The sequence below is a fragment of the Barbus barbus genome (assembly GCF_936440315.1).
Source record: "Barbus barbus genome assembly, chromosome: 25".
NCBI classification, from domain to species: domain Eukaryota; kingdom Metazoa; phylum Chordata; class Actinopteri; order Cypriniformes; family Cyprinidae; genus Barbus; species Barbus barbus.
Window position 1 is genome coordinate 28463584 of NC_136753.1, and position 24163 is coordinate 28487746.

Genomic DNA, 24163 nt, shown 5'->3' on the forward strand with positions numbered 1-24163 from the left:
ACTTCTTTATCTTAAAGAAGTTCCTTGAAGATTTTTAAGGTTTTAAAGATTTTTTAAGATTGCCTTTTTTTTTTTTTAGCTTTTAAGTATTTTAAGTAACTTTTTTTTAATGGATTCAGTTTTCGTTAACGTTAAATCACCCTGTCCAGCAGCTGTCCCTCATTCCTCCACATGAGGTCCAGCCCCTCAAACCCACGAGCAGCACTCGTCTTGAACGCCACAGTGAATCCAGGTGGAGGAAAGCGGATCTTCTTTGTCATTTTGACATCCTTCTCCTCATGCTAATGTGCGGCACCTCTTGCCTGATGTCAGATGAATACTAATCAGATTTACTGTCTGTGCCCTGCAGTGTTTTCCTGCGCTCGCATCTCAATAATGTCTTTCTTTCTCGCAATCGTTTATCCAGCTTTTGACTTGATGACAGTGAAAGAATTATTTCTGCATATTTATTCATTCCATGACAGATTTTTGCATAAAACTGGACACCCAGATCCAGAGCCACACTGCCAGAACCAGAACTCAAATGAGCTTAAATCAAATTCAAATGTTGAATTGTTGAAATGACAAATTGTCATTTGTCTCTCTCTCACACACACACACATTTTTTTTGACCTTCCATGCATAGAATAAAAAACTTTACATAAAAATAACACAGAAATTAAATTGAAACAAATGTGCACAAGCCAGATCAGAAATAACAGATTAACATAAACCAGAAATACAATACACAACGTAAAACAACACTTATATATGGTATATAATTTAATATAAAAATAGATATAGGCCTATATAGTGTATAAAAGTATGCAACAGTGTGTTACTATTTATCAAATATTTATTATGTTCATATTTATGAAAATATTCATTATGCAGTGGCTATTTAACTATGTTAATATTAGTAAATATGTATTAATACATTAATTTGTATGAAAACATACATTATGCAGTATGTAACAATATATATCATATATGTTCATATTTATTATGTAGTATGTTACAGTACGCTAATATTTAGTAAGTGTTTTTATTATATTCATATTTATTAAAACATTTATTAGCATGTAACAGTATCTTAATTGTTAATACTATTATAAAATATTGCTTTACTATTAAATTAGGATTTGTTAAGGTTAGTGGAAAATATTGAAAACAGAGAATATAAAACAGGCAAAAAAGGCACAATATGATAGATTTGAGGTTAGTTACTTTTGAGTTGGATCTTAGCAACCTGCCACCTAGCAACCATTCAGAACACCTTAGCAACCACATATCAATGCTCTGCCAAATCACTTTTGAGTTTTGTGTTGCAAATGACGTTCAGGAAATGTAATATTTCATATATTAGAGTGCTTTCGTTTGCTATATAAGAACTGAAATGAAAGACAATGATGTGCAGAATGGCCAAGGATGCTCATATATCACTTTCATTCAGAAAATGTGTGTCTAGGTAAGATTACGCCTCACTTCTCACAATAACAATACAGCTGTGCTCCTGAAAGCTGCCTCAGCATCCATACACAATCAAAAGATACTACACCTCCTCTCTCATCCACTTTCATTGCATCGCTCTAATTATGAGAGGAGTGAGTGAGACGTGTCCAATCAGCAATTAGGAATAAAAACATGCTGTCGCCACAGAAACACTGGCTGTCGCTGGGCTGGAGTTTGCGGTAGAGATTTAATATCAGACAGACAATTAACGAAACAAGATACAGACACAGTCTTCCAGATGCTCCTAAACATCTTGAGAAATTACTGTATATAATTATGAGCAGAGCAGCTGGTAAAACAATCACAGCAGTAATGAAAATTACATATGTAATAATGAATTATTTAATAATACAGATCTCATATGATTTCATACATAATAATATTTAATATTTTATATAATAATAATAATAATAATCCATTTTCATTTAAATGTAACATTTTAGTAAGTTGTTTGTTTGTTTTTGCCATTTTTGTTATTTTTCAAAAATAATAATAAAATATTATATCATATGTAATAATGAATTAAATATATACTATACTATACTATAATAATATAATATGCCTTTCAGCAACAGTCTATTAAACTGTAGCAGTTATTTTAGTATCACTGATATGCTATTATAATTTTTGTTTATATTTATATTATTTTACTTTTATATTTTCTGTTTTCATTTAAATTGAAAGTTTTAGTAATTTTTATTTATGAATTTTTTAATAATAATGTTACGTGCTGTGCGCATAGGTGTGTGTGTGTTTTCTTTCTCGTCCCTCCCTCTTTTGCTATTGCTCTGCTGCTTGCTCTTAGGTTCCTGATTGGACTGTCGCCCGCTGATCATCGGTGTGACGTCGTCCTCTTCGTCCAAGCTGCTTCCGCCCTGCTGGTTTAAAGGTCCTCCCGCAAACATGGGAAGGAAGCTCGTTTGTGCTTGATTGGTGTGCTGTGCGTCTGTGTACGCTTTGTTTTGCTGAAGTCTTTTGTATCGTATTCTTTGATGATTTAGTTGGTTGTGTATTTCTTTTATTAGTTAGGTTAGGGGATTTGGGGAGCTTTATGGGAATTTAGTTCTATTTTTGTTTTTTGATTTGGGCGCCACTCAAGTTCCTTTTCCCTCTGTTAGTGGTAATTTTGTTTTGGTCATTTTTAGTTAATTTCCTTTTTTCTCTCTCTCTCTATTATTATACTCATTCCAGCAGTTGTAAATAGTGCATCCCATTCATATTCTTGTGGCTTCGGCTTTATTAAATAAATTATTCGCAATCAAGCTTTATCCTTGTTTATGGTCATTTCTCTGCTTGGTTCAATCTACCCAGCAATAATCTATTTTTCTAAGTGTTGTGAACTAACTCTAAAATTCATAAAGAATATTTTACTAAATGTTTTTGCATTCCTTTAATGTTTTTTGTCAACAATTGTTTTTCAAAAGATTTCTTATCCTATTAACCTGTGGGACAGAAGGAAACGTCTAATTTTGTTGAATGAAAGCCCCGCTGGGGATAGACCTCAACATGAACACTGACCCTAACAGAAGTCAATACAGGAAAGTTTTTTCTCATTAAAAGTTTGAGGTTGTGTTCATTTGAACTGCAGGAACACATTTAGCCACAGAACTCCAACAGGAACGCCATAAACCCAAAGGAAACCTGCCGTTCCCACTGCAGTCTGAAAACACGAGCCTTTAAATCGGCACATTTAAACCTCGGAGAATGATGAGAATATAAAAGCGCTCTTCTCCTCCTGAAGATTACCAACACAAATTTATCAGAACAAACAGAACATAATATCAGTCTTTTTTTGTATTATTAGTATTGGTGGCTAAAGCAAGTGATTAGATGCATGATTTTCACAAAATGTATGATAAAAATATAAACTTATAGTACAGTATATTGATGGAATAACCCTAGACATGTCTCTCGAGACTCTTTTGACTTGAGCCAGTAGGAAAGATCTGGCAATCAGCCAGGACAACATAGTACAACCAATCAAAATGCCTTAGCAACCACATAGCAACACCCTGTCATCCAATCACAGCATCTTTATGTGGCTTCGACTAGTAAACAACCACCTAGTAATGACAAAAGTGTTATTTATAAGCTGGGTTTATTTTAATGTTAAGTTTTGTTAGTGAAATGTTAACCTCCCCCCAATTACATTTTCACAGATTCTGCAAGGGGTTCACAAACTTTCAAGCAGCACTGTATATGCTATTTACATTATCAACTCAATATTAACATGTTACTCCAAGGTACTCCAAAGAACACCATGATATTACCACAGTAGGCTACTTTATTTGTATGAGATGTTTATCTGGGATATTTCAGTATCTGGCAGGCTCAGGGTGTGTCATTTAGCCAAAAGTAGGGCATCGACACCATTGGGGCTGAAATGAGCTCTCATTATGGAAGCTGCGGTGGCGTGTCGAGCGAGTGTGAACGTCTGAATCAACAGCGTTTGGCAGCGGTCACTCTTCAGCAGCCAGAAGACTCCATCACACTCGAGCTGGAGCAGGTGCCTAATCAAACCTTGCTCGTCCCGAGTGTGTGTGTGTTTATGATTTCCCACAGGTTGCTTCCAGCCAGCGAGATTCTCAGGTAAAGGCAGCGTAGAGCAGATGCCCAGCGGCCTCCTGGGACGGCCGTCTGCGGACCCTGACTGTGAGCCTCAGGTGTCTTGCTCCCACTGCGGATATTGACAGCTGCTCCAGCTATAAAAGCGCCGCGGACAGCACCACCTGCCCAGCTGCAGCGACAACATGTGAAACCGGTAGATAATGGATTCCTCTTTAGGAATGACAGAGCAGTTTTCAACAACTGATCTTCTGAAAGCCTGAAAAGTGACAGATTTTAAAGAGACAGTACACCCAAAAAACTGTCCTGGCATAATTTACTCACTCTCATGTCATTGCAAACCAGCATGACTCGCTTTTTGCTGTGACACCCAAAAGTAGATATTCTGAAGCAGGACTGTAACCTTCAAAGACATTGAGGGGGACGAATCCCCCCCAGAGTAATAAGTGGCCAAATTGTTCCCCCAAAATCTGAATATCTTTGAAAAGCTCTGTTTGTTGCTGGGATGCATCTGTTTGATTTTTAGGCTGGTCTGCCTCAGCGGTCTGACAGCGCTCGTCAATGTCAAAATGATTGAGATGACCAATCAGATCAAAGTAGGCGGGATTTACTGTTCACAGTAGCAGAGACTGAATTCCAGCGCAAAGTTTAAATTTTAATGTTGAAAGAGATCGAAGTATACTGAAAGTAGCAAAACATTTAATATTTAACAACTGTTTTCTGATAGAAATGTTAAACGACCAACAGTAATATCCAGATTACTCAACTTTTTTCTCTCAAATATGGCCATTTTGAAATTAAATTATGGTATCATTCATGTAATTCATGTAATTCCTAACTGAAAAGTTTTGCACTATCGGCATACAAATAAAAGTGCATGTGCCCATAATTGAAAATATTATTTACAAATGGCTAAAAATTATTACGTCCCAACTTGAACTACACCTAGAATTCCTTTACTGTTCTATTTCTTTATGTTTAATGAAATTTTTTTATTGAGTCTCTAACTCTAAATCATCCATATTTAAGACATTGCATGTATTTACACTTACTGGATCACAATAAGGGTTAAAATGAGCATTAAAACAGTTTTTATGTTTATAAAAGGAGTCTCTTCTGCTCACCAAGGCTGCACTTATTTGATCAAAAATACAGTAAAAACAGTAATATTGTGAAATTTTATTACGATTCAAATGAACTGTTTTCTATTGTAATATATTGTAAAATGTAATTTATATCTGTGATCAAAGCTGAATTTTCAGCATCATTACTGTCACATTAGTGCTTCAGAACTTATTCTAATATTTAAAAACAATTTACTAATACAAACAGTTATGCTGTTTCATATTTTTGTGGAAACTGAGATACATTTTATTTTCAGGATTCTCTGATAAATATAAAGTAAAAAAAAAGCATTTATTTGAAATAATTTTTTTTGTAACATTATAAATGACTTTACTGTCACTTTCGATCAATTTAATGCATCCTTGCTGAATAATAGAATGGATTTGTTTCTTACTGTGTTCTTGCTTTGCTCTGGCGGTAACAAACATCAGTACTCAAGGGCATGATTGAGTTTCCCTCAAATGTCTGTCATTAAAGCAGATGTTATTATTCAGAGAGCTGCTATAAACATGTTGACAGTTTCTCACTACAGTAATGAGATTCTTTTGCTATGGGGGAAAATGTGTTTAATTGCCATGAAAATAATATTGCAACACAAAAACGGTATATTTTGCACAGCATCAGGATTGAAAAACAAACTGATAACCGACGCCAGAGAGGCAGACAAGCAGAGGAGAAAAGCAAGGATCTTGTAATAGTCTCCTCTCGCTTGGCTGCCCAAACAGGAGCTGACAGCGTTAATGTGACTTAGTTCAGACGGGGTGAATTATTAAAAACTACAGCAATGGCAGGGGAAGGAAAAGGGCAGAGAATATCACTGTCAGCCCAACACGGATTACTGTGTGTACGCCAGCATGTTCAGAAATTACACAAATAACTGCTCTGTGCCCCCGTCCCTCAGAGCTTGACATGAATTAGCATTTTTCCTGTGACTCTCTCTCTGTGTGTGTGTGTTCATGTAGCGAGTGTTGGCTTTTGGTCCACAGAGAGCATATGGCAACTGTAACGACCACATGTCACCGCACGAACATCTGATAACCTCTCGTTATGAGGCAAAAACTACTTCATAGCTCATCTTACATCATCCTTCAGGAGAAAAATAACATTTTTATGCATGCAATCAGCCCACATCAATGCAGTAAGACTGAAATATTTGCGTCCAACCAATTATCAACGCAAGCAGTCGCAGAAACACAACATTAATGGCAAATTGTGCTATTACTACACCACAACTGAACAGCAAACATTACTAGATTTTTTGAACGAAATGGTGTAGTTTCACTTTGAAATCACTAGTAAATTTAAAAAGTAGCACTGAATTAAACATTTTTGAAGCTGAAAAACTGAAATAGTATTTTCTTATAAAATGTACTCCAATAATATTTATTTACAACTTTGAAAAATGTAAATTTAAAGATTTAGTTTTTTTGCCTGGAAAAGGAAGAGCAAACCTCTCTTGGTTTCTCAAAATTTGATCAAATCATTCATGTCTGTAGCACGAACAGCGGTTGCACTCAAGGTGTAAATATGCAATGTTATGAGTTTGTTCAGAGCTAGTAGTGATTTTTAACTTGATATGTTGTCTAAAAACGCTGTTATGTGCTAAAGCTGGAAAAAAACAAAAAACAATGAGATAAAGTGATGCCAAAGACAGTCATTTCTGCATAATTCAGCAATTTGAAAATTGTACAAATGCCCGAAGTGAATCCTTTTGTGTGTTAAGTACTTGAAAAGTAAATAGTGAAACTAGTACTAAATAGTAGGGGTGTCCCCGACTAAGGAGTTTCATAGTCGAATCGGAATTTTCAAATCTTGCCGATATTCGAGTGACAGTCGAATCATGTGTTTGGGGGCGTGGTCAAATACATCACCAAGAGACAGTCATAATTACTGATGTGAACACAGGGAAAATGTGTAATGGACACCCTGCAGATATAACAAATAATATTTATGTTTTGATTAAAAGATAGTTATCATTAAACGCCAGCAAAGCCCTAATAATTCAAAACATGTTTACAACAGTGCTCTCATTATAACGTTATGTAGGCTATATGACAGTTATTAATGTTCTGCATTTCTGTTTTGAGCTGCGCGCGCTGAAGATGACCAGTAGAATGAAGCATTTGATAGCAGTTTTTGAATCAGTGGGATTTAACTCATTTATCTAATATAGAATACGCTTCGTTATTTATAAAACATAACGCTAATATTACGACATACAGGCTATCTGCACAGAATGCCCCGAATGCAGAAGTGAACGAAACACGGCAACCAAACTCTAAGAATTCACAGAGTTTTATTATAATAGTGTTCTCATTATAATGTTATGTATATGACAGTCCCAGTCATAGTTATTAATATTATGCATTGTTGTTTGTACTGCTCACGCTGCTCATCAGCATTTGGCATATCACTGTTGATAATCACTGTACAATGATGCTTTATGACTGTGAGACTGGGAGTCGAATCAGGCTCCTCATATCAAAGCATCGAATCGTCGACTATTCGGGGTCACCCCTAGTAAATAGTAAACTATAAAAACGAGCAAAGGACACATCTGGTATAAACTACTTTTCAAAAGTTTGGGGCCTGTAAGATTTGTTTAAAGTGCCCCTATTATGGGTTATGAAAGGTTCATATTTTGGTTTTGGGAGTCCCCAACAACAGGTTGACTTGCATGCAAGGTCAAAAAAATTCACCTTTCATTTTCTTTTAATATGCATTTATTTTAGGGTAATTTTAATTAAGGTAATTTTCAAAAATCCATAATAGGGGCACATGTTTTTGGAAGACGTCTCTAATGCTCACCAAGGCTGAGTTCATTTGATTCAAAATATAGTAAAATCAGTAATATTGTGACATTTTTACAATTTAAAAAGCTGTCTTCTATTTGAAAATATTGCAAAATGTAATTTATTTCTATGATCAAAGCTGAATTTTTAGCATCATGACTCGTCTTCAGTGTCACATGATCCTTCATAAATCTTTCTAATATGCTGATTTGCTGCTCAACAAATATTTATGATTATTATCAATGTTAAAAAATAGTTTAGCTGCTTCATATTTTTGTAGAAACCATGATACATTTGATTTTTCATGATTCTTTGATGAATCGAAAGTTCAAAAGAACAGCATTTATTTGAAATAAATCTTTTGTAACATTATAAATGTCTTCATGGTAACTTCTGAACAATTTAATGCATCTTTGCTCACTAAAATAAAAAATTTGACCCCAAACATTTGAACAGTATCGTATATGCCACTGTAGATGTGACAATTTTTGCAATCTAAAGACGTCTTTAGAATGAGAGTCAGATTCATCTGAATCCTGGCGGTGTGATTGGTAATGAACGGACCCCCGGTGTAGAGCGTGTGTGTGGTTACATGAGGACATTTGCTGTTGGAGATGAGCGGATTGACCCTCTCAAAATGGAGGCTGATTGGAGAGCAGATGCTTTGCAAGACGAGCTAATTAAGTTGAAGTCGCTGTGTGAAACAAGAGGAAGATTATCGCTCTCCTTGATTGTGTTAAGAGCACAAATCCAATTCTCTATTTTACTCTCATTTCTCTCCCACTCGCTCTCCCTGTACAGCTGAGCGATGATGTACAGTATGACAGGGTTTCATCTTCACTAGGATTTTGGTTATTTTGGCTGATTGAATAGGGAAGACCAGAGGGGAATTATAATAGGAGATAGTTAAACACACGTTACATGTCATGCACATGCTCAATAGAGACTCTCTTTGAAAAAGAAAAATCGAATCAGAGTTGTAAACTAAATCTATTCAAAATATTTTCTGGTTACTGAAATAAATCTGAAATAATGAAAAATATAAGATGAAAAAACCTAATATATATACTGTGCAAATATATATATATATAGTACATTGCGAAAGTATTCATACGCCTTCATTTATTTCATGTTTTGTTATGTTGTTGCCTCATGTTAAATTGCTTTAAATTACTTTTTTCCCCACATCATTTTACACTCCATTCTGGCAAATGGCCATAATGGCAAACCAAAAAACTGTTTTTTAACATCTTTGAAAATTTATTTAAAAAAAAAAACTTAAATGATTCCATTGTATAAGTAATCAAACGCTTATCTGGGACAGTTGAAATTGAGCTCAGGAGCATTCATATTGCTTGTAGATGTTACTACACTTCAAGTGAAGAAAACCTGTTGTAAATTCAATCAAATGGGTATGATTTGGAATGGCACACACATCTTAATAAAATGCATATCAGAGCAAAAACCAAGCCCTGAGATCAAAAGAACTGCCTGTAGAGCTCAGAAACAGGTTTTCGTCAAGCCACACATCTTGGGAAGAGTTCAGAAAAAAATTCTGCTTCATTAAAGGTTCATACAATCATGTAGCCTTCATTAACTATAATGGAAGATGTTTGGATCAACTCCGGGCCAAACTGAGCAACTGATGGAGAAGGGCCTTGTCTAGACTAGTAACCAAGAAGCTGATGGTCACTCTAGTAGAGCTCCATGATCATATATGCAGATGGGAGAAACACAGAAGGACAAACGTCACTGCAACACTCCACCGATCTGGGCTTTAGAAGAGCAGAGGAGAAAAGCTGGTGTGTCCAGACTCAATCTTCTCCTCAGTGAAGACACACAAAAAAAAACACTTGGCAAAAAAAGCACCTAAAGGACCCTTAGACGGTGAGAAACAAGATTCTCTGCTTTGATGAACCTCAATTCCAAGCATAATGTTTGAAGGCAGGCACTACTCATCACCTGCAGAGTACCAGCCCAAAAGTGTGCTGGTAGCAGCTTCATGCAGTGGGGCTGTTTTTCAGCGGCAGGGACTGAGGGACTCGTCAGAGTAGAAGAAAAGCTCAATGCATCAAAATATTGAGTCCAGAGCATTCAGAACCTCAGACTGGGCAGAAGGTTTACCTTCCAACAGGACAGTAACCAACTTATAGACAGTAACACCTAGTGGCTTATAGACAACTCTGTGAATGTCCTTGAGTGGCCCAGGCTCAGCCTGGGATTGAACCCAAACAAATATTTCTGGAGAAACCTGAAAATGTGCGTCTGCCCCATCCAACCTCACAGAGAATGAGAGGTGAAGAGGTGAGGAGAAGAATTGCAGATAATTGCCAAATGCTGATGAGCAAAGCTTGTTGCATTATATCCAAAAAGACTTGAGGCTGTTAAGGTGCTTCTTCAGCTAAGTAACGAGTTAAGGGTTTGAATACTTATGCAATGTACTTATTAAAGTTTTAATTTTTAATGAATTCACAAAGTTGTGACAGTTCTGTTTTTGCTTCATCATTATGGTGTATGGAGTGAAGATTGATGCAGAGAAAAAAAGTAATTTAAAGCAGGTTAACATAAGGCTGCAACATAACAAAAAAGTTAAATAAAAAGAAGGGGTAGGAATACTTTCACAAGGCACTTTATATTTAATCACACGACCCTATTTATTTCAAAGATAGTAAAAACTCATGTATAACAATTGAATAAATAATCTGAAAATGAATAAATAATAAAACAAAACAATTTGAACTTGAGGAAAAAAATCTGTAAAATAAACAGATTTATTTAGATGGCAACTTATTTTTGTCTCTAATCGTATTATAGTATTTTTCGCAAACACTTCTTTAAATGATATAAAATGTATTTGTGAAATACTGACAGTAAATGAGAAAGCATTACAGTGTTTTGGCTTTCTGTTACTAATAATAGAAAAACAAATGCTATAATACTTTTTTGTATACTGTTTTGTAACAGTTCTAGTATATAATTTAATATTATATAGAGACAGCAAACTAATGAAGAGATGCATGCACTCCGGCACGCTCAACACTGTCAAAATAAAAGTCCTCACCCCGTCACAATTTCCACAAATTAAGTAACTAAAACAATTTGCCGATATATCGGTTGACTACTAATTGTAGTAATCTGCTGCAAAAATAATGTTTTTAATTTAATACTTAAATCTGTTTATATTATTTTAGTGCAAATGAAAGACTATTTATTTGTATATGTTATTAAAAGAACTCATTTTATCAATGTGTTACATACCATGACACCACAACTTGACTTCACTTACATCTGCACAAGTAAGACTCCCAGAAGTTGCTTATATGCAGAATTTTTTTTTAATAGTACTTTAATATGAAACACAGAGTTGGAAGCAAATTTGCACACGACAGACTGAGAAACAAACCGGGAAAGGCCAGCGCCATGAGGGAGGTTATGAGGCTGATCGAGGCCACTCTCTAATGAGCACGCTCCCTCTGGGATGGCGAGGGACCAAGGGAGATCAGGTCACAGGTCAAAAGTGCAAGACAGAGATGAGAGCTGTCATTTGCACACGGGTATGAGTCACATCCGAGATCTCGCTATGTTTATACGCTCTGTCTTGCAGCAGCCAATTAATTAACACCTGTAGCAATCGAGAGCTAGACAAAAATGTGTGATATCCGCTGCATTGAGAGCGTGCCGTAAGTCTGTGTGTGTCTACCTGGACAGGTTTCTTGCGTGAGCCTTCGTTGTTTTCCGCCTCCTCGTGTTCTTTGCTGCCCTGGGGCAGGTTTGAGTAGTTGGCGAGACTGCTGAGAAGAGACGATACCATGGGAATTGTGTCCATCTCCTCCTGTAGAGTAAACACACACACATACAGAACAAATATTGTAAGCATTAAATAATTCAAGTAGCTTCTGAGGAACATCTAAAATGTCATGTTTACATGGACAGATTACAAATGACTAGCCCAGAGGACAATTTTTGCTCAGAGTTTGCTTTTTAATAGCTGTTGAGACCCTCAGTTGTGCTTCGTAATCATGTTTCGATTAAGAAGCATCATATAAAAAATTGAGAAAAAATAAAAACAGAGACAAATAAGCCACTAGTTGACACAGTAAAGCTGCGTTCACATTACCAGCGACTGCATGTTGCCAGGGGCTGGTGATGAGGTCGCTAGTGGGCGTTCTAGCTACTAGTTGCCTTGACAGCAAATTAGGTTTCTTGCCCCTACATACAAACATTTTGGAGGCAAAATACTAAATATAAGATAAATATGAATTAAGTCCGTACATACAAACAAAAAGGAATGAGAAACAGAGCCTACTTCTTTTCCATTGAGTATGTTTATCTACGGCTGAGAGGAGAACGATTACGTGAGCTCAACCGTCTTCTTTCCAATAAAAACGTTTTATTTTGATTTTGTCCCTTTGTATTAAAAAGTTTTGGGCATCTCTGACTTATATTAATTAATATGAGGATATATAAAGGCAGTTTAAAGTATTTTTAGATGCAGTGCTTCTTGTGGACTTACATGCTGTTATCATCCACCTGCAGAGTTCAATGTCCTGGGGACTTCCTGCCCTTCAAACGCTAATTATCCTTATTACTGTCAGACTCTTTTATTCCGTTAATCACTATTGTTTGCATGCATGTACCTCACTGTCTAGCTCTAATGAGAGCTGAAATGTGCCGCAGTTGCAGGTTATCATTTAACGTGCATGCATTGGTGTGTACCTCAAACAGAGCCATGTTCTTGCCGTCATATTGCTGGTTCTTCTCTGGGTCGGTGCTGTTGATGAATGGACTGCTCTCCTTGGGGTTACCATCTCCTGTTAGCAAAAAACACAAATAAATCATCAGCGTGACAGCAGATGCCACACAACTCCAGGGGGCTTTGTGAGGAAAAATCAGCTGTGATGATTCCAGTTTTAGTTGCATATTTTAGGTCAAGCATGCATACTAAAAACAGATGAATAATGTGCCCTGTTACATATTGCAGAAATTGAATTCACATGTATGCATTTGGCAGATGCTTTTATCCAAAGTGACTTGCACTGCATTACAGCTCATGCATTCCCTAGGAATCAAACCCATATTGCCAGCGCCGAGCTGCAAGAAATGCCATTAGTTTACATGGTTCTTCTACAAAAACAGTAAGTATTACTGGTAAGGATACTAGTAAAGTGGGCAGAGATGCATACAGGTCTCACATGTGGAGTGTTTGAGATGGCCTGTATCTGTACAGGTAAGATGGCTTACACTGCCGGTGTGTTCATTCACCTGGGATCTTGGATCAGAGGGCAAATATTTTTAGTGCCTGGATGACTGAGTTTGAGTGCTGATTGGGTCTCTCGACTCCTTCACACCACAGGAGAGGAATTTTAAAGAGGTGCACGGTACACACGCTGCTTTAAAAAGGATTGCAAAGAAAAGTCTCAAGTATCAAACCTCTACGGCCTAATGTTGTCACATGTCTATATGTTGAATTTCTGTTTTGACCTAGTTTTTGCCTGTCTAGTTTAGTTCATCGTCATCACCTGTTGTTTATTAATTATCCCATTAGCCCCTGTGTTCTTAAGTCCTGAGTTCTCCCCAGTTCTTTGCCAGTTATTGTTTGATGTTACACGTGTCAAATTCTTGTGATTAAAGCCTATAGCTTTGGATATTCCTGCCTGCCCTGTCTTTGTCTGCCTGCCTGGAGTAAATGTCACAAATGTACAATGTTCATTTGAAGGAATTTTCTTCATTGATTATTCCCACATGCTTTACCTGAGAAGTTACCTGACCGTGTATTTTGAATTACACTTTGCATTGTCGAGTTAAAGGAGTGGAATGGAACTTAATTTGGAAAAGGTACTGGTAATTTTCTGCCTGGACATTATACCGTGAAATGAATTTTTACAATTTTTTATTTTATTTTAATGACGTTTTTATGACGTTTGACATGCTGAATATGAAAATCACATTACTTTTTGTGTAATAGTAATAGTCCTCGTGATTTTTTTTTTTTTTGACAAGCTAATGTAAGATGTATATGCTGACAACATGCTTAACATAAATAGCTACCGAAATGAGTCATCCAAAACTTCAGAAATGTACGTTGGATAATTATTGTCCTTTATGACTGGAATGTTCTAGAAAGCACTAGAATATTACAGAGTATTCCAGAATGTTCTAGAATATTCCCATCTTTGCAAAAGCAAAAATATCTTAAAAAAAAAAACATGCAAAATTTGTACAAAAATGTATCTGTTCTAAACCAATGTTTCATAATTAATGACAGAAGTTCTAAAATTGACCTGATCTAAATATTTACCCAAAATACTGATACTATGTGAAAATTTATAGTACAATAAAAATTAGCGCCACAGAATTACAGAAGAGCCATAAAAAATTTAAGTGAAACAAATTTACATTATACATTTTTCTACAGATCTTTTCTTACAGTGTACCTGTCTATCATTCTATATTTCTGTTATATTGCTCTCTCTGTATTAAAGTTATTTTTATTCAAAACACAAAAGAATAAAAGGTTAATTAAAAGGTTTAAATGTATTTCCATTTATCATTTGTAAATGCTGAAATGACCTCATGCCTGAATATGGCTATTCCTTTTAAATGCAAAACCACTTTTAATAAAAATGCTTTTGTTCTTTTTGATTGTCTCTTTAACTCTATTCAAGTTGAACCATAATATAGAACATGTTTTGTTTTACAATGAAAGCATACTGTATAGTGCAAAAAACACGATAAACTGTCTAATTGTGTGTTTTAATATTCAACCTTTGCTTGTTGTGTTTGACACATTAACACCAAAGGCGGTTTATGTATTTTTATTTTTTGTTACTATCTTTGTGTCATGTTGTTGTAATTATTTGTGATGTCAACCCCTAGGTACATATTATAGGGGGGAAATATACATCGTCTCAGGACCGTGGCCTTACAGACTGTCATTGTAATGTAAGCAGAAGTCCGCGGTGCGGTGTGATTTAGCTCAATGCAGCGTGACAGACTGACAGCCATACTGAAATGCTCCAGAGGCCGAAGCATCAATCAAGAGATGACAGCAGGCAGCCGCTACATCGCAGTCAGAGTGAGGAGATCAGCTGTCAGCTCGCACACTGGGAACAACCGCCGGAGAAATCAGACTGGGACTGGAGGACTAACCTGTAATCAGGACTTTGGTTTTTCTGTGTAGGAGTGTACAGGTTAGAGAAACTGCCTTTATGAAATATCACTGCTGACTTAATGTCAGATAAAAGGCTTAAAAGAAAAATCAGATGCTTCAGTTTCACATTTTATGATGAGAAAGAGCTGTGCAGAACAAATTAATATTGTTGTGTGCTTTAATGATATCACCCAGACTTGAACACATGCAACAGAAAATGCAAACCTGATCTAAATATTATATGCAAGTAACGTTAGAACGATAGATAGAATGAGATAGAACGATAGAATGACAGAATGACAGATAGATAGATAGATAGATAGATAGATAGATAGATAGATAGATAGATAGATAGATAGATAGATAGATAGATAGATAGATAGATAGATAGATAGATAGATAGATAAAATGATAGATAGAACAATAAATAGAACGATGGAACGGTGGATGGATGGATAGAATGAAAGACAGGTAGAATGATAGATGTATGAAAGGATGGATAAACAGAACAAATACAGATAGAACAATAGAACTATAGATAGAATGATAGATCGATATAACAACAGATAGAAGGATAGATAGATCACAGGTGCTGAGCGCTTGAGATCAGATATGTATTGTACTGTGTACTCAGTTGCACAACTGTAAGTAATTGATCCCTTCAATTACATCTGTGTGTAACAGAAAGGGACTCGCTGTCAGCTTTAATATTTCTTTCTAACACACTCTGTTCAGTGACACCGCTGGGCCGTCTGGAAACAGATGATTAAGTCCAGAAAATAATGCTTTGTTTGGTAATGCTTGCTGGCTTTTTTTTTTTTTTTACAAAAAAGAATAGACACATGGGAGTGTGTTTCTGTGGCAAAGTAATATCAGAGTTCAGCACCCAGCCCTGTCTGACAGAATGAAGACCCTCTGCTATGATGGAGCCGTCGAACACAGTCAAATCTGCTCTTTCATTGACTCAAATATTGTGACACATTGTCAGGGATTCATCAGTGTTGGTTACACGGGACAATGTTTCACAGGGGTCTATAAATAGCAACGACTGGCAAAAACCCAAAGCAGTCTGAGTCTCAGACGTCGCACAGACCACGCACACAAAAATAGCACGAGCTTTCTCAAAAACCTCTGATTGCTTGGCTTCATGCAACTTCATAGTGCACAGTTATTTTTTTTCTTTTTGCCAATTTTCCAATTTCCAGGTCTGAGACACTAGACAATATTTACGCATTTGGCAGATGATGCATTCAAACTCGTGAGTATCTTAGTGTTGACAGCATCTACAGAGAGAGAGAACGAAAAATGAAAGAACTTGCTATTCCAAAGCATTTTTCACAAGACCTTCTTTTGTGTTCTGCAGAAGAGACTCATACAGGTTTGGTATGACATGAGGGTGAATAAATTATTAACAATTATATCTTTGAATGCAGATTTACCAGCCACAAAATTTTCACAAAAGAGCATATGCTAGGTGTTTAATTAAAAATTCTCCTTCAAATTAATGTTCAACCAATAAATTACTTGATAACATTAATACCATAACAAGCATGTGGAGAAATCCATGAAATAAATGCATGTGGAGAAAAATGTAATGCAGCCTAAAATATAAAAATGTCATATTTAAATATAACTGTATAACTATGTCTCATATTAATTATATTATTATACTTTTAAATATAAATTGTATGAATTAATTTTACATTATATTAATAATAAAAAATTACAAAAAATTACTGAAATAATGTTTTTTTATTAATATATTATTACATTTTTACATTTTAATTTAATATGAATGTAAGACTGGTGCAATCTGTGATTCATGCAATCAAGTAATTGATAATTTTAATACTGCAAAATGCATGTGAAGGAATCCATATATATATATATATATATATATGAATTATTATAAAAAATTTGTAATGTAATTAAAATCATAGTGGCGTTCAGCTGTACTCGTCTCATTAATATGATCACTTCATGACTTCAAAGCAGGATAAGCAGCAATATTTTTTAAAATCTATTTGTTATATTATTATTATTTTTTTTTTTTGAAAATTGTTCAACTGCGCTTGTTAATATGGTCGCTTCAAAGCAGAAAAAGCTGCAAAAAGCCTTGCTAAATGAGACATCGCCACTTTCACAAAAGTGTGGCGTGACCTTCTCCTGCCAAGACCAACAAAAGCTTGCAGCAGGAACGACCTCGACATTGCAGGACCGGGTCTTGCGTCTCTATCATGAGGTTTTTATCGTTCTCTGACTAGACTTTTCAGCTAGCAGGGGATCTGAACAGCAACAGCAGCGAACACGGCGCACAGCAGACCCGCCATCTGTTGCCCTTGACTGCTGATCACAGACCAGTTTGATCTTTCCTCTCATTATGTTTGGTGAAGCACCGGAGAGAAGCTCTGGTCCTGCAGGAGCGCTAATGCACAAATCTGTCCAAACATCTCTGGGGTATGTGTGCTGCAGCGTCTGTGAGTGTTAATAAGACGCTCCGCTGTGGTGACCGGCCGCATGCATCTGAGCAGACGCTGGCCTGCGCTCGTAGATCGATGTTTCATCACTGCTGAGGAGAGGTTTGGTGACAAACGGCTGTACACTTCAGCTCACAGATAATGATTCATGTGGCAGAGGTGGCCTGAACCTCTCACAGGACCAAAACATCAGAGTGGGATCTCGAGGAAGATGTTAGAATCTAGATTCTGGAGAAAATGTGAGCGGTTTACTATATGTCAGTGCAAAACTGGCTAGAGTGCTTACTGGCTGGTCTAAGACAAACAGCTGCAAGGGCCTAGGATATTCTGGTTAAATGATGCATCAGAAATTCATATATTTGTAATTAATTATACAAATAAACAACATGTTTAGTCTTTTTAACTTCAGTAACAAATACATCAGTGCTGTGAATCAGTTCAAACTATTTCAAATGAATCATTTTAAATAAACTGATTCAAAACTGACGCGACAATAAATAAATAAATAAATAATAAAGGAATTATAAATTACTTATATACTATATATATATATATATATATATATATATATATATATATATATATATATAAACTATATAATAAATAATTTAATTTTTAATATATCTTACTTTGTATATTAATCAATGTAGTGATTCCTCTGATTAAAAAATCAAATCTTTTTAGCCATTTCAAATACATAACCGTTCTAAAGTTTGAGGTCTCCTTTGCTCACCGAGGCTGCATTTATATGATCAAAAATACAGTAAAAACAGCAATATTGTAAAATAATATTACAATTTAAAATAGCAGTTTTCTATTTGAATATATATTAAAATGTAATTTATTCATGTGATGCAAAGCTGAATTTTCAATGCTTTCTCACGGCAATTCGTACGTATTTTACGTGGTGGCTAATTCATACGAATTCGTACGACCTGACACACAATTTGTCTAAACCCCAGTGACGGGTAGGTTTAGGGGCGGGGTTAGCTGTAGGTCATTCTTATAAATTCATATGAACTGGCAACTCGTAAAATACGTACGACTTAGCAAACATCGTATGAATTTGTATGAGTGAGGTTGTACGAATTCGTATGAATTAGCCGCCTCGTAAAATATGTACGAATTGCCGTGAGATCGGGCTGGAATTTTCAGCATCATTACTCCAGTCTTCAGTGTCACATGATCTTCAGAAATCATTCTGATATGCTGATTTTGCTGCTCAAAAAACATTTCTTATTATCATCAGTTGAAAACAGTTTTTTCAGGATTCTTTGAAGAATAGAAAGTTACAAAGCTGCCTTTCGTAATGACACTACTATCATTTTTAATCAATTTAATGCATCCTTGCTGAATAAAAATATTAATTTATGATTTAAGTATAATTTTATTGACCCAAATAATGGTAATATATGTTGAATATTGTCAAAAGAATAAAAAATATTAAAGAAATATGAAATTGTTTTGGTTATATCGCTCAGTTCTACCACAAACACTGCAGGACTGAAGTTTATTACTTAGTATTAGTGTTATAGTCTAACGATGAGCAACAGTAATAGTGACGCTTGTCTTAGCAAACAACACTAATGAGACCAAACGAGAGGAAAAGAGACGGGAAGTGTGATTTTGGAAGAGAGGAAGTGATTCCGAAGGGCTCGCTGTTGGCTCATCAGGTCTGATTGAAGTGGGCTGTTGAATCATCTTGTCGGGTCGGGACAGGAGAGGAACACCGCAGGTGTTCAGCTCCACAAATTAAAGACACACACACACACACACTCAGCCCCGAGCACCGACCTCTGCTTCAGCCCATCGTGGGTAACAGCGATTGCTCTTCTGAGCCGATGACACCAGTCCATCTCTGACTCTCTTCACTTTTCTCTCTACAAACATCAACACTGTCTCTGCTGGTAATTGCTGACAGCTCTGACGCGCTCACAGAGTAAAAAAGAGAAAAATATACTGGGAGAAAAAAGAGAAAGCAGAAATACACCTCAAAGAGCAATGGAAAAGCGTGAAAAAGACAAACGAGAAGACGTGTGAGATCCGCTCTGAACAACAGGACGTGGAAAGCAGAGTAACTATAGTGGTTTACTGACAAAACCTTCCAACAGATTCATCATGCTGTCAAAATTTTTTAGCATTTTATGCTGCCTTCAACTCCTGTTTTATATTACGATATATTATATTTATGAGATGAGCATGCATGAACAGCACCAAAAGCCATAATAACCTCTGAGATTTCCTCGTGTTCAGGAAAATCTCGACAGCAAAAGCTACTCACTTCTTATCAAGTTTAAATTGAGACTGTTGACAGTTTCTATACATTTTGTGCTTTGCTGTCAACAGAAAAAAGCAATAAAACGTTCTTAAAATATGTTCTCGATGATTTATGAGGCAACGGTATTATGTGAAAAACTACATTACCCATCATTCACTGCTGCAGCAAAACAGTGATAAAATACATATGCATTACATAAAATTAATGAAATACATCTAATCTCTTCCTCCTATTTAATACAGTGAAAGTAGGTTTTGAAATAATTTTTCCTCAAAAAATCCTAGTAAATTTTACAAATAATCACAAAGAATCGTCAAGTAACACATTAAATGAAATTCTGAAGTAGAAAAACACCGAAAAGCAAAACCTACTCCAATTTACCACTTTGAAAAAACTGTGGGAAAACGTTGCAAAACATGTCTATTTAATTCCTAATTTTAATAATTTCTGAACTCGTAAGTAGTTAGAATTTCTCATGCAAATCCTAGAGGTGCATGATGAATCTGCAAGGGGAAATGATAAATATTAAACTTTAAATTAATTTTTAAATGATATTTAAATGTATATTACACAAAAGAAAAACCCTGTTCTTACTTGTTTAATTTTCCAAGAAAAATTATACAAAACCTTTAAACAAGATACATTTACTTGAGAAGCAATATTGCATTATTGCATTGCATTGGCAGATTTGTATTTTTATATTTATTTATATACAAGTATAAACAAGTTGAAAACAAATTTCCACCAGTGCAGTTAGACAAAATACTCTTAAATTCAAGATGCAATCCATAAAAAACAATTCATAATATCTTCTAAAGTGTTGCTTCTCAGGTAAGTTCATCTCATTTTAAGGACATTTTTAATTTTTAATAAGGATATTTTAATTAGAAACTAGTCAAAAAAGGCTAATTAAAAACTCATTTTGTACCTGAAAGTTAAGTTTAGATCATATTCAATCCAACTGGTCTGATCTGTTTTGCATGTGTTCATATACAGTGATTTTCCTCTTAATACATGCATGTGTATATTTTATGACTTTATTTGTGTACTGATGTTGGCTTCTTCTCTGCAGATGTCTGCAGGTTAAGTCTCAGTGAGCGGCGGCTCTATTAAGCTTTTAAAAGCACCAATTTTCAGTGTGTGTGTGTACAAGAGTAAACGGCACATTTTGTAATAAGTCTGGCACTTCAAAAGGACTGTTTGAACCCTGTGGAATGGCCTCGCCTCGCTTCCATTTGTAGTCTAATATCACCTTTTTTGTGCAGAGATGAGGATGGGATGAGATGAGAACACGCGGCCACAGAGATTTAGGATCAAACGGCTGGAAAATTAAGCCAATGAGGAATAAAGTTGCAGATTGAAACGTATTGGATACATTAAGCTACGCAAGCAATTCAACAGTCCAGCTGAAAAACAAACCAGCAAAACAGCTAAATGTGCTAAACCTATAGGGAACTTGTAGTGGGACATTTATATTATTCTATTTCCAAGGTAAAAAAGCTGCACTGAATGTATTTAGCTTAAAGTTTTCAAGAATATTCTGTTTAAAAGCTCACTAGAACAGGCTAAACAGGTAAATGTGCTACAGATTTAGCAAAAGTGTGTTGCAGCACATTTATTTTTTTATTACATTGTTGGATTTTAGATCATTTTCCATGCATTTTTACAAAGTTGATTTATTTATTTTGTTTCTCTAACAAACAAATAATGTGGTGGTATCACAGTAAATTGATGGCATCAGATGATAGTACCATGGTGCTTTGATATATGCCATGGCTGTGATTAATTACCATATTCAAATACCATGGTATTTACATGCCCCTCCAATGTGCTTCAAAGAATACCATAGTTTCATTAGTGAGCTTCATTGAAACGGTGAAAACATGTATTAGTTAAATTTTATTCCCCAAAAATGTCACAGCTACTGTAAAATTAATGATTTTTAATAAATAAAATATTAATAGTATTTCAACAAATTTCATGAAAAACATTCCCATTGAAAATTTTTAAGAATATTTAGTAAGTAAGAAAATAAATAAATATTTATGTCCTTTAGGGGTGAATAAAAATAGTAAAATAAATAAATAAATAAGTTAAAAAATTATAATTCAAAATTGTAAAACTATGCAAACATTATAATATATTATTTATTTATTCATCATTTTTGTTTTTCATGAGACTACAAGCAAATAGTGCAGAAATGCACATATGTCTAGGGTTAGTAGTTACTATGTATAAGAGACAGATGGTGAGGTAGATATTCTATTTACTGCTTATATTCACTCTGCCACTGTTATCACTGACTGGATGAGTCGTAATGCATGAGCACAACACGGATAAATGCAGCTTGATGTCACGCACCTCATGCATCAAACGGATGGGAAGCGAATCGAACCTCTCCATTCCAAACCATGACACAGTTACTGGAGATTTCCTGACTAATTAATCAGGATTAACTAGCTAATACGATTTGTTTAAGATAACATCTAACAATCAAGATAATATGGAGAAGGCAAAACTGCTGTGTGTAACCTAGATATGAAGAACTCTGGCTGAAGAGATAACAGGAGATAACTTTACACCAGTGTCAGCGGCTCAGATCGCTCGCTTCTGTTTGAGGTTTAGCTAATTAGCTCCGAAGCACCAGTTAGATATTTTCTCAAAGCTTCCGACTGCTGAAATCACCAAAATGCAAGCTCTTCTAGCCGAAGGCAAGCTTAAATGTGCACTATATTTTGTGGCCTTAGATATTACACTGACACCTACTGATGTAGATGCAGAATAAAGCAAAGGTTTTCAGCTTTATTGAGCCACTGATTGACATCATTTCAAATAACTGATCGAAATAATTTTAAATAAACAAGGAATAGTTCACACAAATGAAAATTTGCTGAAATTGTACTCACCCTCTGTTCATCCAAGATGTAGATGAGTTTTTTTCTTCATCAGATTTGGAAAAATGTACCATTGCATCACTTGTTCACCAATGGATCCTCTGCAGTGAATGGGTGCCGTCAGAATGAGAGTCTGATAAAAACATCACAATAATTCACAAGTGATCCACACCACTCCAGTCCATCAGTTAATATCATGTGAAGCCAAAAGCTGTGTGTTTGTAAGAGACAAATCCATTATTATAACGTTTTTAACTTTGAACTGTTGCTTCTGGCTAATATCCATAATATTGCATTCTCCAGTGAAAAAGTCATCTAGTCTGAATCAGGAGAGAAATTTGCATGGATCAAGCATCATTTAGAAGCCAAATGGTCCAAAACAGCTCTAAACAAATATGCGGGTGGATTTTGATGTAAGAGACAACAGGAGATGTACTTTTTCACGTGAGGAAGCGGTATGGATTATGGATTTGTATTTTAGGTAAAAGCAATGGTTGGAAGTTAAAAACATGTTAATAATGGATTGTTTCTCACAGACACAACTTTTCACATCACTAGACATTAACTGATGGGCTGGAGTGGTGTGGATTACTTGTGGATTATTGTGATGTTTCTAGCAGCTGTTTGGACTCTCATACTGACGGCACCCATTCACTGCTGAGCATCCATTGGTGAGCAACTGATGCAATGCTCAATTCTTCCATATCTGATGAAGAAACAAACTCATCTACATCTTGGATGGACTGAGAGTGAGTACATTTTTTGGAGAAACTATTCCTTTAATAGACAACTGCTCTCATCTAATCTTGGAAGCTAAACAGGGCTTAGCTTGGTTAGTACTTGTTTTCTTTGAATTTTCCAAAATGAAATGCCACCACCAACCACTTCTTCTCCAAGCATCTGTCAAACAGAGATAAAATCAATTCCGGATGGATTGATTCCTGTCAATTCCTGACCTACCTTTTTTCGTTGATAATCCTGTTTGGCTTTTTGGAATTGTGTCACATTATGGAATGTTATGAGAATTCTAATTCCACAGGATTCCCACATCATCTCTAATGAAGTGGTGTTTGGACTCGTGTGACGTCCCGTCGAGCTGTATTCGTCTACCTTTCATCTGATACATTATTATGCATGCCGTCACTGGTTTCCTGCTTATTTCACAGGCAATAACAAACAGACTCTCCAGAACATGAACATACACACACACAAAATGAGAATCAAATCAAAGGGAGACATCACAGACACGACATGCTTCTTACAGAAGACACGCAATGAAACAAAAGATAAAAAGGAAAAACAAAACAAATAAGGATCAATGACGTGATGCTCATTTTCTTTGTTTTGTCTCCAGAATCTAATAGCTTATTTAAAATGATGAAAATAAAATA

General features: G+C 35.6%; 1 protein-coding gene across 1 annotated transcript in view; it reads right to left on the bottom strand.

Moving 5' to 3' along the window:
• Nucleotides 1-24163, bottom strand: part of LOC306844556 (solute carrier family 12 member 5-like) — an 89233-nt gene that overhangs the window by 34502 nt on the left and 30568 nt on the right. The window contains exons 2-3 of the mRNA XM_079376779.1: nt 12690-12784; nt 11674-11805 (exon numbers count right to left, since the gene is read on the bottom strand). Coding sequence (XP_079232905.1) covers nt 11674-11805; nt 12690-12784 — 227 coding nt within the window. The remainder of the gene's footprint in view (nt 1-11673; nt 11806-12689; nt 12785-24163) is intronic.